We start from the raw sequence: 16917 nt of genomic DNA, 5'->3' as shown, positions 1-16917 counted from the left end.
CTGAGGGTGTATTGACTGAGGGTGAATTGACTGAGTCTGAATTGAATGAGGGTGAATTGACTGATGCTGAATTGTCTGTGGGTGAATTGACTGAGTGTGAATTGACTGAGGTTGAATTGACTGAGAGTGAATTGTCTGAGGGTGAATTGACTGAGGGTGAATTGACGGAGAGTGAATTGACTGAGGTTGAATTGACTAAGGATCAATTGTCTGAGGGTGAATTGACTGAGGGTGAATTGACTGAGGGTGAATTGACTTCGTGTGAATTGACTGAGAGTGAATTGACTGAGGGTGAATTGACGGAGAGTGAATTGAATGAGGGTGAATTGACTGATGCTGAACTGTCTGTGGGTGAATTGACTGAGAGTGAATTAACTGAGGGTGAATTGACTGAGAGTGAATTGTCTGAGGGTGAATTGACTGAGGGTGAATTGACGTTGAGTGAATTGACTGAGGTTGAATTGACTAAGGATCAATTGTCTGAGGGTGAATTGACTGAGGGTGAAATTGACCTCGTGTGAATTGACTGAGAGTGAATTGACTGAGGGTGAATAGACTGAGAGTGAATTGACTGAGAATGAATTGACCGAGAGTGAATTGACTGAGGGTGAATTGTCTGAGGATGAATTGATTGAGGATGAAATGACTGAAGTGAAATGACTGAGGGTGAATTGACTGAGGATCAATTGTCTGAGAGTGAATTGACTGAGGGTGAATTGACTGAGAGTGAATTGACTGACGGTGAAATGACTTAGATTGAATTGACTGAGGGTGAATTGACTGATGCTGAATTTTCTGAGGGTGAATTAACTGAGGGTGAATTGACTGAGGGTGAATATTCTGAGGGTGAATTGACTGAGGTTGAATTGACTGAGGGTGAATTAACTGAGGGTGAATTGACTGAGGGTGAATATTCTGAGGGTGAATTGACTGAGGTTGAATTGACAGAGAGTGAATTGTCTGAGGGTGAATTGACTGAGGGTGAATTGACGGAGAGTGAATTGACTGAGGTTGAATTGACTGAGGATCAATTGTCTGAGGGTGAATTGAATGAGGGTGAATTGACTTCGTGTGAATTGACTGAGGTTGAATTGACTGAGAGTGAATTGTCTGAGGGTGAATTGACTGAGGGTGAATTGACTGAGGTTGAATTGACTGAGGATCAATTTTCTGAGGGTGAATTGACTGAGGGTGAATTGACTTCGTGTGAATTGACTGAGAGTGAATTGACTGAGGGTGAATTGACTGAGGTTGAATTGACTGAGAGTGAATTGTCTGAGGGTGAATTGACGAGGGTGAATTGACGGAGAGTGAATTGACTGAGGTTGAATTGACTGAGGATCAATTGTCTGAGGGTGAATTGACTGAGGGTGAATTGACTGAGGGTGAATTGACTTCGTGTGAATTGACTGAGAGTGAATTGACTGAGGGTGAATTGACTGAGGGTGAATTGACTGAGGATGAATTGACTGAGTGTGAATTGACGAAGAGCGAATTGACTGAGGGTGAATTGACCGAGCGTGAATGAACCGAGGGTGAATTGACGGAGGGTGAATTGACGGAGGGTGAATTGACGGAGACTGAATTGACTGAGGGTGAATTGACTGAGAGTGAATTAACTGTGAGTGAACTGACTGAGTGTGAAAATGACTGAGGGTGAATTGACGGAGAGTGAATTGACGGAGAGTGAATTGACTGAGGGTGAATTGACTGAGAGCGAATTGACTGAGAGTGAATTGACTGAGACTGAATTAGTGAGTGAGACTTGTCTGAGGGTGTATTGACTGAGGGTGAATTGACTGAGTCTGAATTGAATGAGGGTGAATTGACTGATGCTGAATTGTCTGTGGGTGAATTGACTGAGTGTGAATTGACTGAGGTTGAATTGACTGAGAGTGAATTGTCTGAGGGTGAATTGACTGAGGGTGAATTGACGGAGTGTGAATTGACTGAGGTTGAATTGACTAAGGATCAATTGTCTGAGGGTGAATTGACTGAGGGTGAATTGACTGAGGGTGAATTGACTTCGTGTGAATTGACTGAGAGTGAATTGACTGAGGGTGAATTGACGGAGAGTGAATTGAATGAGGGTGAATTGACTGATGCTGAACTGTCTGTGGGTGAATTGACTGAGAGTGAATTAACTGAGGGTGAATTGACTGAGGGTGAATATTCTGAGGGTGAATTGACTGAGGTTGAATTGACTGAGAGTGAATTGTCTGAGGGTGAATTGACTGAGGGTGAATTGACGTTGAGTGAATTGACTGAGGTTGAATTGACTAAGGATCAATTGTCTGAGGGTGAATTGACTGAGGGTGAAATTGACCTCGTGTGAATTGACTGAGAGTGAATTGACTGAGTGCGAATTGACTGAGGGTGAATAGACTGAGAGTGAATTGACTGAGAATGAATTGACCGAGAGTGAATTGACTGAGGGTGAATTGTCTGAGGATGAATTGATTGAGGATGAAATGACTGAAGTGAAATGACTGAGGGTGAATTGACTGAGGATCAATTGTCTGAGAGTGAATTGACTGAGGGTGAATTGACTGAGAGTGAATTGTCTGAGGGTGAATTGACTGAGGGTGAAATGACTTAGATTGAATTGACTGAGGGTGAATATTCTGAGGGTGAATTGACTGATGCTGAATTGTCTGAGGGTGAATTAACTGAGGGTGAATTGACTGATGCTGAATTGTCTGAGGGTGAATTAACTGAGGGTGAATTGACTGAGGGTGAATATTCTGAGGGTGAATTGACTGAGGTTGAATTGACAGAGAGTGAATTGTCTGAGGGTGAATTGACTGAGGGTGAATTGACGGAGAGTGAATTGACTGAGGTTGAATTGACTGAGGATCAATTGTCTGAGGGTGAATTGAATGAGGGTGAATTGACTTCGTGTGAATTGACTGAGGTTGAATTGACTGAGAGTGAATTGTCTGAGGGTGAATTGACGAGGGTGAATTGACGGAGAGTGAATTGACTGAGGTTGAATTGACTGAGGATCAATTGTCTGAGGGTGAATTGACTGAGGGTGAATTGACTGAGGGTGAATTGACTTCGTGTGAATTGACTGAGAGTGAATTGACTGAGGGTGAATTGACTGAGGGTGAATTGACTGAGGATGAATTGACTGAGTGTGAATTGACGAAGAGCGAATTGACTGAGGGTGAATTGACCGAGCGTGAATGAACCGAGGGTGAATTGACGGAGGGTGAATTGACGGAGGGTGAATTGACGGAGACTGAATTGACTGAGGGTGAATTGACTGATGGTGAAATGACTTCGAGTGAATTGAGTGAGGGTGAATTGACTGAGAGTGAATTAACTGTGAGTGAACTGACTGAGTGTGAAAATGACTGAGGGTGAATTGACGGAGAGTGAATTGACGGAGAGTGAATTGACTGAGGGTGAATTGACTGAGAGCGAATTGACTGAGAGTGAATTGACTGAGACTGAATTAGTGAGTGAGACTTGTCTGAGGGTGTATTGACTGAAGGTGAATTGACTGATGGTGAAATGACTTCGAGTGAATTGAGTGAGGGTGAATTGACTGAGGTTGAATTGACTGAGAGTGAATTGTCTGAGGGTGAATTGACTGAGGGTGAATTGACGGAGAGTGAATTGACTGAGGGTGAATTGACTAAGGATCAATTGTCTGAGGGTGAATTGACTGAGGGTGAATTGACTGAGGGTGAATTGACTTCGTGTGAATTGACTGAGAGTGAATTGACTGAGGGTGAATTGACGGAGAGTGAATTGAATGAGGGTGAATTGACTGATGCTGAACTGTCTGTGGGTGAATTGACTGAGAGTGAATTAACTGAGGGTGAATTGACTGAGGGTGAATATTCTGAGGGTGAATTGACTGAGGTTGAATTGACTGAGAGTGAATTGTCTGAGGGTGAATTGACTGAGGGTGAATTGACGTTGAGTGAATTGACTGAGGTTGAATTGACTAAGGATCAATTGTCTGAGGGTGAATTGACTGAGGGTGAAATTGACCTCGTGTGAATTGACTGAGAGTGAATTGACTGAGTGCGAATTGACTGAGGGTGAATAGACTGAGAGTGAATTGACTGAGAATGAATTGACCGAGAGTGAATTGACTGAGGGTGAATTGTCTGAGGATGAATTGATTGAGGATGAAATGACTGAAGTGAAATGACTGAGGGTGAATTGACTGAGGATCAATTGTCTGAGAGTGAATTGACTGAGGGTGAATTGACTGAGAGTGAATTGACTGAGGGTGAATTGACTGAAGGTGAATTTTCTGAATGTGAATTGACTGAGAGTGAATTGATTGAGGGTGAAATGACTGAGAGTGAATTGACTGAGGGTGAATTGACTGAGGGTGAAATGACTGAGGGTGAATTGACTGAGGGTGAATTGTCTGAGGGTGAATTGACTGAGGGTGAATTGACTGAGGGTGAATTGACTGAGGATGAATTGACTGAGGGTGAATTGACTGAGAATAAATTAGTGAGTGAGACTTGTCTGAGGGTAAATTGACTGAGGCTGAATTGACTGAGGGTGAATTGACTGAGCATGAATTGACTGAGAGTGAATTGACTGAGACTGAATTGATCCAGCGTGAATTGACAGAGGGTGAATTGACGGAGGGTCAATTGACTGAGACTGAATTGACTGAGGGTGAATTGACTGAGGTTGAATTGAGTGAGAGTTAATTGACTGAGGTGTTGAATTGAGTGAGAGTGAATTGACTGAGGGTGAATTGACTGAGGGTGAATAGACTGAGGATGGATAGACTGCGAGTGAATTGACTGCGAGTGAATTGATTGAGTGTGAAATTGACTGAGGTTGAATTGACTGATGGTGAATTGACTGTGAGTGAATTGACTGAGCGTGAAAATGACTAAGGGTGAATTGACTGAGGGTGAATTGACTGAGAGTGAATTGACGAAGAGCGAATTGACTGAGGGTGAATTGACCGAGCGTGAATTGACGGAGACTGAATTGACTGAGGGTGAATTGACTGATGGTGAAATGACTTCGAGTGAATTGACTGAGGGTGAATTGACTGAGAGTGAATTAACTGTGAGTGAATTGACTGAGTGTGAAAATGACTGAGGGTGAATTGACGGAGAGTGAATTGACGGAGAGTGAATTGACTTAGGGTGAATTGACTGAGAGCGAATTGACTGAGAGTGAATTGACTGAGACTGATTTAGTGAGTGAGACTTGTCTGAGGGTGTATTGACTGAGGGTGAATTGACTGAGTCTGAATTGAATGAGGGTGAATTGACTGAGGTTGAATTGACTGAGACTGAATTTTCTGAGGGTGAATTGACTGAGGGTGAATTGACGGAGAGTGAATTGACTGAGGTTGAATTGACTAAGGATCAATTGTCTGAGGGTGAATTGACTGAGGGTGAATTGACTGAGGGTGAATTGACTTCGTGTGAATTGACTGAGAGTGAATTGACTGAGGGTGAATTGACGGAGAGTGAATTGAATGAGGGTGAATTGACTGATGCTGAACTGTCTGTGGGTGAATTGACTGAGAGTGAATTAACTGAGGGTGAATTGACTGAGGGTGAATATTCTGAGGGTGAATTGACTGAGGTTGAATTGACTGAGAGTGAATTGTCTGAGGGTGAATTGACTGAGGGTGAATTGACGTTGAGTGAATTGACTGAGGTTGAATTGACTAAGGATCAATTGTCTGAGGGTGAATTGACTGAGGGTGAAATTGACCTCGTGTGAATTGACTGAGAGTGAATTGACTGAGTGCGAATTGACTGAGGGTGAATAGACTGAGAGTGAATTGACTGAGAATGAATTGACCGAGAGTGAATTGACTGAGGGTGAATTGACTGAGAGTGAATTGACTGAGAATGAATTGACCGAGAGTGAATTGACTGAGGGTGAATTGACTGAGAGTGAATTGACTGAGAATGAATTGACCGAGAGTGAAATGACTGAGGGTGAATTGACTGAGGATCAATTGTCTGAGAGTGAATTGACTGAGGGTGAATTGACTGAGAGTGAATTGACTGAGGGTGAATTGACTGAGGGTGAATTTTCTGAATGTGAATTGACTGAGAGTGAATTGATTGAGGGTGAAATGACTGAGAGTGAATTGACTGAGGGTGAATTGACTGAGGGTGAATTGACTGAGGGTGAATTGACTGAGGATGAATTGACTGAGGATTAATTGACTGAGGGTAAATTGACAGATAATGAATTGACTGAGTGTGAATTTACTGAGGGAGAATTGACTGAGGATTAATTGACTGAGAGTGAATGACTGAGGGTGAATTGACTGAGGGTGAATTGTCTGAGGGTGAATTGACTGAGGGTGAATTGACTGAGGGTGAATTGACTGAGGATGAATTGACTGAGGGTGAATTGACTGAGACTAAATTAGTGAGTGAGACTTGTCTGAGGGTAAATTGACTGAGGCTGAATTGACTGAGGGTGAATTGACTGAGGATGAATTGACTGAGGGTGAATTGACTGAGACTGAATTGACCCAGCGTGAATTGACAGAGGGTGAATTGACGTAGGGTCAATTGACTGAGACTGAATTGACTGAGGGTGAATTGACTGAGGTTGAATTGAGTGAGAGTTAATTGACTGAGGTTGAATTGAGTGAGAGTGAATTGACTGAGGGTGAATTGACTGAGGGTGAATAGACTGAGGATGGATAGACTGCGTGTGAATTGACTGCGAGTGAATTGATTGAGTGTGAAATTGACTGAGGTTGAATTGACTGATGGTGAATTGACTGTGAGTGAATTGACTGAGCGTGAAAATGACTAAGGGTGAATTGACTGAGGGTGAATTGACTGAGAGTGAATTGACTGATGGTGAATTGACTGAGGGTGAATTGAGTGAGAGTGAATTGACTGAGAGTGAATTGTCTGAGGGTGAATTGACTGAGGGTGAATTGACGGAGAGTGAATTGACTGCGGTTGAATTGACGAAGGATCAATTGTCTGAGGGTGAATTGACTGAGGGTGAATTGACTGAGGGTGAATTGACTTCGTGTGAATTGACTGAGGGTGAATTGACGGAGAGTGAATTGAATGAGGGTGAATTGACTGAGGCTGAATTGACTGAGGGTGAATTGACTAAGGGTGAATTGACTGAGGGTGAATTGACTGAGAGTGTCTTGTCTGAGGGTGAATTGACTGAGGGTGAATTGACTGAGGGTGAATTGACTGAGAGTGAGTTGTCTGAGGGTGAATTAACTGAGGCTGAATTGACTGAGGGTGAATTGACTGAGGGTGAATTGACTGAGGGTGAATTGACTGGGAGTGAATTGTCTAAGAGTGAATTGATTGAGGCTGAATTGACAGAGTGTGAATTGACTGAGAGTGAGTTGTCTGAGAATGAATTGACTGAGGGTGAATTGACTGAGGTTGAATTGACTGATAGTGAATTGACTGAGAGTGTCTTGTTTGAGAGTGAATTGACTGACGGTGAATTGACTGAGGGTGAATAAACTGAGGATAGATTGTCTGCGAGTGAATTGACTGAGGGTGAATTGACTGAGAGTGAATTGACTGAGGGTTAATTGACTGAGGGTGAATTGACTGAGGGTGGATTGACTGAGTGTGAATTGACTGCGAGTGATTTGACTGAGGGTGAATTGACTGAGGGTGAATTGACTTCGTGTGAATTGACTGAGAGTGAATTGACTGAGGGTGAATTGACGGAGAGTGAATTGAATGAGGGTGAATTGACTGATGCTGAACTGTCTGTGGGTGAATTGACTGAGAGTGAATTAACTGAGGGTGAATTGACTGAGGGTGAATATTCTGAGGGTGAATTGACTGAGGTTGAATTGACTGAGAGTGAATTGTCTGAGGGTGAATTGACTGAGGGTGAATTGACGTTGAGTGAATTGACTGAGGTTGAATTGACGAAGGATCAATTGTCTGAGGGTGAATTGACTGAGGGTGAAATTGACCTCGTGTGAATTGACTGAGAGTGAATTGACTGAGTGCGAATTGACTGAGGGTGAATAGACTGAGAGTGAATTGACTGAGAATGAATTGACCGAGAGTGAATTGACTGAGGGTGAATTGTCTGAGGATGAATTGATTGAGGATGAAATGACTGAAGTGAAATGACTGAGGGTGAATTGACTGAGGATCAATTGTCTGAGAGTGAATTGACTGAGGGTGAATTGACTGAGAGTGAATTGACTGAGGGTGAATTGACTGAGGGTGAATTTTCTGAATGTGAATTGACTGAGAGTGAATTGACTGATGCTGAAATGTCTGAGGGTGAATTAACTGAGGGTAAATTGACTGAGGGTGAATATTCTGAGGGTGAATTGACTGAGGTTGAATTGACAGAGAGTGAATTGTCTGAGGGTGAATTGACTGAGGGTGAATTGACGGAGAGTGAATTGACTGAGGTTGAATTGACTGAGGATCAATTGTCTGAGGGTGAATTGAATGAGGGTGAATTGACTTCGTGTGAATTGACTGAGAGTGAATTGACTGAGGGTGAATTGACTGAGGTTGAATTGACTGAGAGTGAATTGTCTGAGGGTGAATTGACGAGGGTGAATTGATGGAGAGTGAATTGACTGAGGCTGAATTGACTGAGGATCAATTGTCTGAGGGTGTATTGACTGAGGGTGAATTGACTGAGGGTGAATTGACTTCGTGTGAATTGACTGAGAGTGAATTGACTGAGGGTGAATTGACTGAGGGTGAATTGACTGAGGATGAATTGACTGAGGGTGAATTGACTGAGTGTGAATTGACGAAGAGCGAATTGACTGAGGGTGAATTGACCGAGCGTGAATGAACCGAGGGTGAATTGACGGAGGGTGAATTGACGGAGGGTGAATTGACGGAGACTGAATTGACTGAGGGTGAATTGACTGATGGTGAAATGACTTCGAGTGAATTGAGTGAGGGTGAATTGACTGAGAGTGAATTAACTGTGAGTGAATTGACTGAGTGTGAAAATGCCTGAGGGTGAATTGACGGAGAGTGAATTGACGGAGAGTGAATTGACTGAGGGTGAATTGACTGAGAGCGAATTGACTGAGAGTGAATTGACTGAGACTGAATTAGTGAGTGAGACTTGTCTGAGGGTGTATTGACTGAGGATGAATTGACGGAGGGTGAATTGACGGAGTCTGAATTGAATGAGGGTGAATTGACTGATGCTGAATTGTCTGTGGGTGAATTGACTGAGTGTGAATTGACTGAGGTTGAATTGACTGAGAGTGAATTGTCTGAGGGTGAATTGACTGAGGGTGAATTGACGGAGAGTGAATTGACTGAGGTTGAATTGACTAAGGATCAATTGTCTGAGGGTGAATTGACTGAGGGTGAATTGACTGAGGGTGAATTGACTTCGTGTGAATTGACTGAGAGTGAATTGACTGAGGGTGAATTGACGGAGAGTGAATTGAATGAGGGTGAATTGACTGATGCTGAACTGTCTGTGGGTGAATTGACTGAGAGTGAATTAACTGAGGGTGAATTGACTGAGGGTGAATATTCTGAGAGTGAATTGACTGAGGTTGAATTGACTGAGAGTGAATTGTCTGAGGGTGAATTGACTGAGGGTGAATTGACGTTGAGTGAATTGACTGAGGTTGAATTGACTAAGGATCAATTGTCTGAGGGTGAATTGACTGAGGGTGAAATTGACCTCGTGTGAATTGACTGAGAGTGAATTGACTGAGTGCGAATTGACTGAGGGTGAATAGACTGAGAGTGAATTGACTGAGAATGAATTGACCGAGAGTGAATTGACTGAGGGTGAATTGTCTGAGGATGAATTGATTGAGGATGAAATGACTGAAGTGAAATGACTGAGGGTGAATTGACTGAGGATCAATTGTCTGAGAGTGAATTGACTGAGGGTGAATTGACTGAGGGTGAATTGACTTCGTGTGAATTGACTGAGAGTGAATTGACTGAGGGTGAATTGACGGAGAGTGAATTGACTGAGGGTGAATATTCTGAGGGTGAATTGACTGAGGTTGAATTGACTGAGAGTGAATTGTCTGAGGGTGAATTGACTGAGGGTGAATTGACGTTGAGTGAATTGACTGAGGTTGAATTGACTAAGGATCAATTGTCTGAGGGTGAATTGACTGAGGGTGAAATTGACCTCGTGTGAATTGACTGAGAGTGAATTGACTGAGTGCGAATTGACTGAGGGTGAATAGACTGAGAGTGAATTGACTGAGAATGAATTGACCGAGAGTGAATTGACTGAGGGTGAATTGTCTGAGGATGAATTGATTGAGGATGAAATGACTGAAGTGAAATGACTGAGGGTGAATTGACTGAGGATCAATTGTCTGAGAGTGAATTGACTGAGGGTGAATTGACTGAGAGTGAATTGACTGAGGGTGAATTGACTGAGGGTGAATTTTCTGAATGTGAATTGACTGAGAGTGAATTGATTGAGGGTGAAATGACTGAGAGTGAATTGACTGAGGGTGAATTGACTGAAGGTGAATTGACTGAGGGTGAATTGACTGAGGATGAATTGACTGAGGATTAATTGACTGAGAGTGAATGACTGAGGGTGAATTGACTGAGGGTGAATTGTCTGAGGGTGAATTGACTGAGGGTGAATTGACTGAGGGTGAATTGACTGAGACTGAATTGACCCAGCGTGAATTGACAGAGGGTGAATTGACGGAGGGTCAATTGACTGAGACTGAATTGACTGAGGGTGAATTGACTGAGGTTGAATTGAGTGAGAGTTAATTGACTGAGGTTGAATTGAGTGAGAGTGAATTGACTGAGGGTGAATTGACTGAGGGTGAATAGACTGAGGATGGATAGACTGCGAGTGAATTGACTGCGAGTGAATTGATTGAGTGTGAAATTGACTGAGGTTGAATTGACTGATGGTGAATTGACTGTGAGTGAATTGACTGAGCGTGAAAATGACTAAGGGTGAATTGACTGAGGGTGAATTGACTGAGAGTGAATTGACTGATGGTGAATTGACTGAGGGTGAATTGAGTGAGAGTGAATTGACTGAGAGTGAATTGTCTGAGGGTGAATTGACTGAGGGTGAATTGACGGAGAGTGAATTGACTGCGGTTGAATTGACGAAGAATCAATTGTCTGAGGGTGAATTGACTGAGGGTGAATTGACTGAGGGTGAATTGACTTCGTGTGAATTGACTGAGAGTGAATTGACTGAGGGTGAATTGACGGAGAGTGAATTGAATGAGGGTGAATTGACTGAGGCTGAATTGACTGAGGGTGAATTGACTGAGAGTGAGTTGTCTGAGGGTGAATTAACTGAGGCTGAATTGACTGAGGGTGAATTGACTGAGGGTGAATTGACTGAGGGTGAATTGACTGGGAGTGAATTGTCTAAGAGTGAATTGATTGAGGCTGAATTGACAGAGTGTGAATTGACTGAGAGTGAGTTGTCTGAGAATGAATTGACTGAGGGTGAATTGACTGAGGTTGAATTGACTGATAGTGAATTGACTGAGAGTGTCTTGTTTGAGAGTGAATTGACTGACGGTGAATTGACTGAGGGTGAATAAACTGAGGATCGATTGTCTGCGAGTGAATTGCCTGAGGGTGAATTGACTGAGAGTGAATTGACTGAGGGTGAATTGACTGAGGGTGAATTGACTGAGGGTGGATTGACTGAGTGTGAATTGACTGCGAGTGATTTGACTGAGGGTGAATTGACTGAGGGTGAATTGACTTCGTGTGAATTGACTGAGAGTGAATTGACTGAGGGTGAATTGACGGAGATTGAATTGAATGAGGGTGAATTGACTGATGCTGAACTGTCTGTGGGTGAATTGACTGAGAGTGAATTAACTGAGGGTGAATTGACTGAGGGTGAATATTCTGAGGGTGAATTGACTGAGGTTGAATTGATTGAGAGTGAATTGTCTGAGGGTGAATTGACTGAGGGTGAATTGACGTTGAGTGAATTGACTGAGGTTGAATTGACGAAGGATCAATTGTCTGAGGGTGAATTGACTGAGGGTGAAATTGACCTCGTGTGAATTGACTGAGAGTGAATTGACTGAGTGCGAATTGACTGAGGGTGAATAGACTGAGAGTGAATTGACTGAGAATGAATTGACCGAGAGTGAATTGACTGAGGGTGACTTGTCTGAGGATGAATTGATTGAGGATGAAATGACTGAAGTGAAATGACTGAGGGTGAATTGACTGAGGATCAATTTTCTGAGAGTGAATTGACTGAGGGTGAATTGACTGAGAGTGAATTGACTGAGGGTGAATTGACTGAGGGTGAATTTTCTGAACGTGAATTGACTGAGAGTGAATTGATTGAGGGTGAAATGACTGAGAGTGAATTGACTGAGGGTGAATTGACTGAGGATGAATTGACTGAGGATTAATTGACTGAGGCTGAATTGACTGAGGGTGAATTGACTGAGGATGAATTGACTGAGGGTGAATTGACTGAGACTGAATTGACCCAGCGTGAATTGACAGAGGGTGAATTGACGGAGGGTCAATTGACTGAGACTGAATTGACTGAGGGTGAATTGACTGAGGTTGAATTGAGTGAGAGTTAATTGACTGAGGTTGAATTGAGTGAGAGTGAATTGACTGAGGTTGAATTGACGAAGGATCAATTGTCTGAGGGTGAATTGACTGAGGGTGAATTGACTTCGTGTGAATTGACTGAGAGTGAATTGACTGAGGGTGAATTGACTGAGGTTGAATTGACTGAGAGTGAATTGACGAAGAGCGAATTGACTGAGGGTGAATTGACGAGGGTGAATTGACGGAGAGTGAATTGACTGATGTTGAATTGACTGAGGATCAATTGTCTGAGGGTGAATTGACTGAGGGTGAATTGACTGAGGGTGAATTGACTTCGTGTGAATTGACTGAGAGTGAATTGACTGAGGGTGAATTGACTGAGGGTGAATTGACTGAGTGTGAATTGACGAAGAGCGAATTGACTGAGGGTGAATTGACCGAGCGTGAATGAACCGAGGGTGAATTGACGGAGGGTGAATTGACGGAGGGTGAATTGACGGAGACTGAATTGACTGAGGATGAATTGACTGATGGTGAAATGACTTCGAGTGAATTGACTGAGGGTGAATTGACTGAGAGTGAATTGACTGAGGGTGAATTGACTGAGGGTGAATTTTCTGAATGTGAATTGACTGAGAGTGAATTGATTGAGGGTGAAATGACTGAGAGTGAATTGACTGAGGGTGAATTGACTGAGGGTGAATTGACTGAGGATGAATTGACTGAGGATTAATTGACTGAGGGTAAATTGACAGAGAATGAATTGACTGAGTGTGAATTTACTGAGGGAGAATTGACTGAGGATTAATTGACTTAGAGTGAATGACTGAGGGTGAATTGACTGAGGGTGAATTGTCTGAGGGTGAATTGACTGAGGGTGAATTGACTGAGGGTGAATTGACTGAGGATGAATTGACTGAGGGTGAATTGACTGAGACTAAATTAGTGAGTGAGACTTGTCTGAGGGTAAATTGACTGAGGCTGAATTGACTGAGGGTGAATTGACTGAGGATGAATTGACTGAGGGTGAATTGACTGAGACTGAATTGACCCAGCGTGAATTGACAGAGGGTGAACTGACGGAGGGTCAATTGACTGAGACTGAATTGACTGAGGGTGAATTGACTGAGGTTGAATTGAGTGAGAGTTAATTGACTGAGGTTGAATTGAGTGAGAGTGAATTGACTGAGGGTGAATTGACTGAGGGTGAATAGACTGAGGATGGATAGACTGCGAGTGAATTGACTGCGAGTGAATTGATTGAGTGTGAAATTGACTGAGGTTGAATTGACTGATGGTGAATTGACTGTGAGTGAATTGACTGAGCGTGAAAATGACTAAGGGTGAATTGACTGAGGGTGAATTGACTGAGAGTGAATTGACTGATGGTGAATTGACTGAGGGTGAATTGAGTGAGAGTGAATTGACTGAGAGTGAATTGTCTGAGGGTGAATTGACTGAGGGTGAATTGACGGAGAGTGAATTGACTGCGGTTGAATTGACGAAGGATCAATTGTCTGAGGTAGAATTGACTGAGGGTGAATTGACTGAGGGTGAATTGACTTCGTGTGAATTGACTGAGAGTGAATTGACTGAGGGTGAATTGACGGAGAGTGAATTGAATGAGGGTGAATTGACTGAGGCTGAATTGACTGAGGGTGAATTGACTGAGGGTGAATTGACTGAGGGTGAATTGACTGAGAGTGAGTTGTCTGAGGGTGAATTAACTGAGGCTGAATTGACTGAGGGTGAATTGACTGAGGGTGAATTGACTGAGGGTGAATTGACTGGGAGTGAATTGTCTAAGAGTGAATTGATTGAGGCTGAATTGACAGAGTGTGAATTGACTGAGAGTGAGTTGTCTGAGAATGAATTGACTGAGGATGAATTGACTGAGGTTGAATTGACTGATAGTGAATTGACTGAGAGTGTCTTGTTTGAGAGTGAATTGACTGACGGTGAATTGACTGAGGGTGAATAAACTGAGGATCGATTGTCTGCGAGTGAATTGACTGAGGGTGAATTGACTGAGAGTGAATTGACTGAGGGTGAATTGACTGAGGGTGAATTGACTGAGGGTGGATTGACTGAGGGTGAATTGACTGAGGGTGGATTGACTGAGTGTGAATTGACTGCGAGTGATTTGACTGAGGGTGAATTGACTGAGGGTGAATTGACTTCGTGTGAATTGACTGAGAGTGAATTGACTGAGGGTGAATTGACGGAGAGTGAATTGAATGAGGGTGAATTGACTGATGCTGAGCTGTCTGTGGGTGAATTGACTGAGAGTGAATTAACTGAGGGTGAATTGACTGAGGGTGAATATTCTGAGGGTGAATTGACTGAGGTTGAATTGACTGAGAGTGAATTGTCTGAGGGTGAATTGACTGAGGGTGAATTGACGTTGAGTGAATTGACTGAGGTTGAATTGACTAAGGATCAATTGTCTGAGGGTGAATTGACTGAGGGTGAAATTGACCTCGTGTGAATTGACTGAGAGTGAATTGACTGAGTGCGAATTGACTGAGGGTGAATAGACTGAGAGTGAATTGACTGAGAATGAAATGACCGAGAGTGAATTGACTGAGGGTGAATTGTCTGAGGATGAATTGATTGAGGATGAAATGACTGAGGTTGAATTGAGTGAGAGTTAATTGACTGAGGTTGAATTGAGTGAGAGTGAATTGACTGAGGGTGAATTGACTGAGGGTGAATAGACTGAGGATGGATAGACTGCGAGTGAATTGACTGCGAGTGAATTGATTGAGTGTGAAATTGACTGAGGTTGAATTGACTGATGGTGAATTGACTGTGAGTGAATTGACTGAGCGTGAAAATGACTAAGGGTGAATTGACTGAGGGTGAATTGACTGAGGGTGAATTGAGTGAGAGTGAATTGACTGAGAGTGAATTGTCTGAGGGTGAATTGAGTGAGAGTGAATTGACTGAGAGTGAATTGTCTGAGGTTGAATTGACTGCGGGTGAATTGACGGAGAGTGAATTGACTGCGGTTGAATTGACGAAGGATCAATTGTCTGAGGTAGAATTGACTGAGGGTGAATTGACTGAGGGTGAATTGACTTCGTGTGAATTGACTGAGAGTGAATTGACTGAGGGTGAATTGACGGAGAGTGAATTGAATGAGGGTGAATTGACTGAGGCTGAATTGACTGAGGGTGAATTGACTGAGGGTGAATTGACTGAGGGTGAATTGACTGAGAGTGAGTTGTCTGAGGGTGAATTAACTGAGGCTGAATTGACTGAGGGTGAATTGACTGAGGGTGAATTGACTGAGGGTGAATTGACTGGGAGTGAATTGTCTAAGAGTGAATTGATTGAGGGTGAATTGACTGATGCTGAACTGTCTGTGGGTGAATTGACTGAAAGTGAATTAACTGAGGGTGAATTGACTGAGAGTGAATTGTCTGAGGGTGAATTGACTGAGGGTGAATTGACGTTGAGTGAATTGACTGAGGTTGAATTGACTAAGGATCAATTGTCTGAGGGTGAATTGACTGAGGGTGAAATTGACCTCGTGTGAATTAACTGAGAGTGAATTGACTGAGTGCGAATTGACTGAGGGTGAATAGACTGAGAGTGAATTGACTGAGAATGAATTGACCGAGAGTGAATTGACTGAGGGTGAATTGTCTGAGGATGAATTGATTGAGGATGAAATGACTGAAGTGAAATGACTGAGGGTGAATTGACTGAGGATCAATTGTCTGAGAGTGAATTGACTGAGGGTGAATTGACTGAGAGTGAATTGACTGAGGGTGAATTGACTGAGGGTGAATTGACTGAGAGTGAATTGACTGAGGGTGAATTGACTGAGGATTAATTGACTGAGGATTAATTGACTGAGGGTAAATTGACAGAGAATGAATTGACTGAGTGTGAATTTACTGAGGGAGAATTGACTGAGGATTAATTGACTGAGAGTGAATGACTGAGGGTGAATTGACTGAGGGTGAATTGTCTGAGGGTGAATTGACTGAGGGTGAATTGACTGAGGGTGAATTGACTGAGGATGAATTGACTGAGAGTGAATTGACTGAGACTAAATTAGTGAGTGAGACTTGTCTGAGGGTAAATTGACTGAGGCTGAATTGACTGAGGGTGAATTGACTGAGGATGAATTGACTGAGGGTGAATTGACTGAGACTGAATTGACCCAGCGTGAATTGACAGAGGGTGAATTGACGGAGGGTCAATTGACTGAGACTGAATTGACTGAGGGTGAATTGACTGAGGTTGAATTGAGTGAGAGTTAATTGACTGAGGTTGAATTGAGTGAGAGTGAATTGACTGAGGGTGAATTGACTGAGGGTGAATAGACTGAGGATGGATAGACTGCGAGTGAATTGACTGCGAGTGAATTGATTGAGTGTGAAATTGACTGAGGTTG

General features: G+C 42.9%; 1 protein-coding gene across 1 annotated transcript in view; it reads left to right on the top strand.

Annotated features, from left to right (window-relative positions):
• LOC139233563 (uncharacterized protein in mobD 3'region-like) overlaps positions 1–16917 on the top strand; it is a 46264-nt gene that overhangs the window by 8967 nt on the left and 20380 nt on the right. Inside the window, exon 2 of the mRNA XM_070863965.1 lies at positions 3500–3581. Coding sequence (XP_070720066.1) covers positions 3500–3581 — 82 coding nt within the window. The remainder of the gene's footprint in view (positions 1–3499; positions 3582–16917) is intronic.

The sequence above is a fragment of the Pristiophorus japonicus genome, chromosome 21, assembly GCF_044704955.1.
Source record: "Pristiophorus japonicus isolate sPriJap1 chromosome 21, sPriJap1.hap1, whole genome shotgun sequence".
NCBI lineage: Eukaryota > Metazoa > Chordata > Chondrichthyes > Pristiophoridae > Pristiophorus > Pristiophorus japonicus.
Note: the sequence above shows the minus strand (reverse complement) of the source record. Positions and strands in the feature narration are given on the sequence as shown.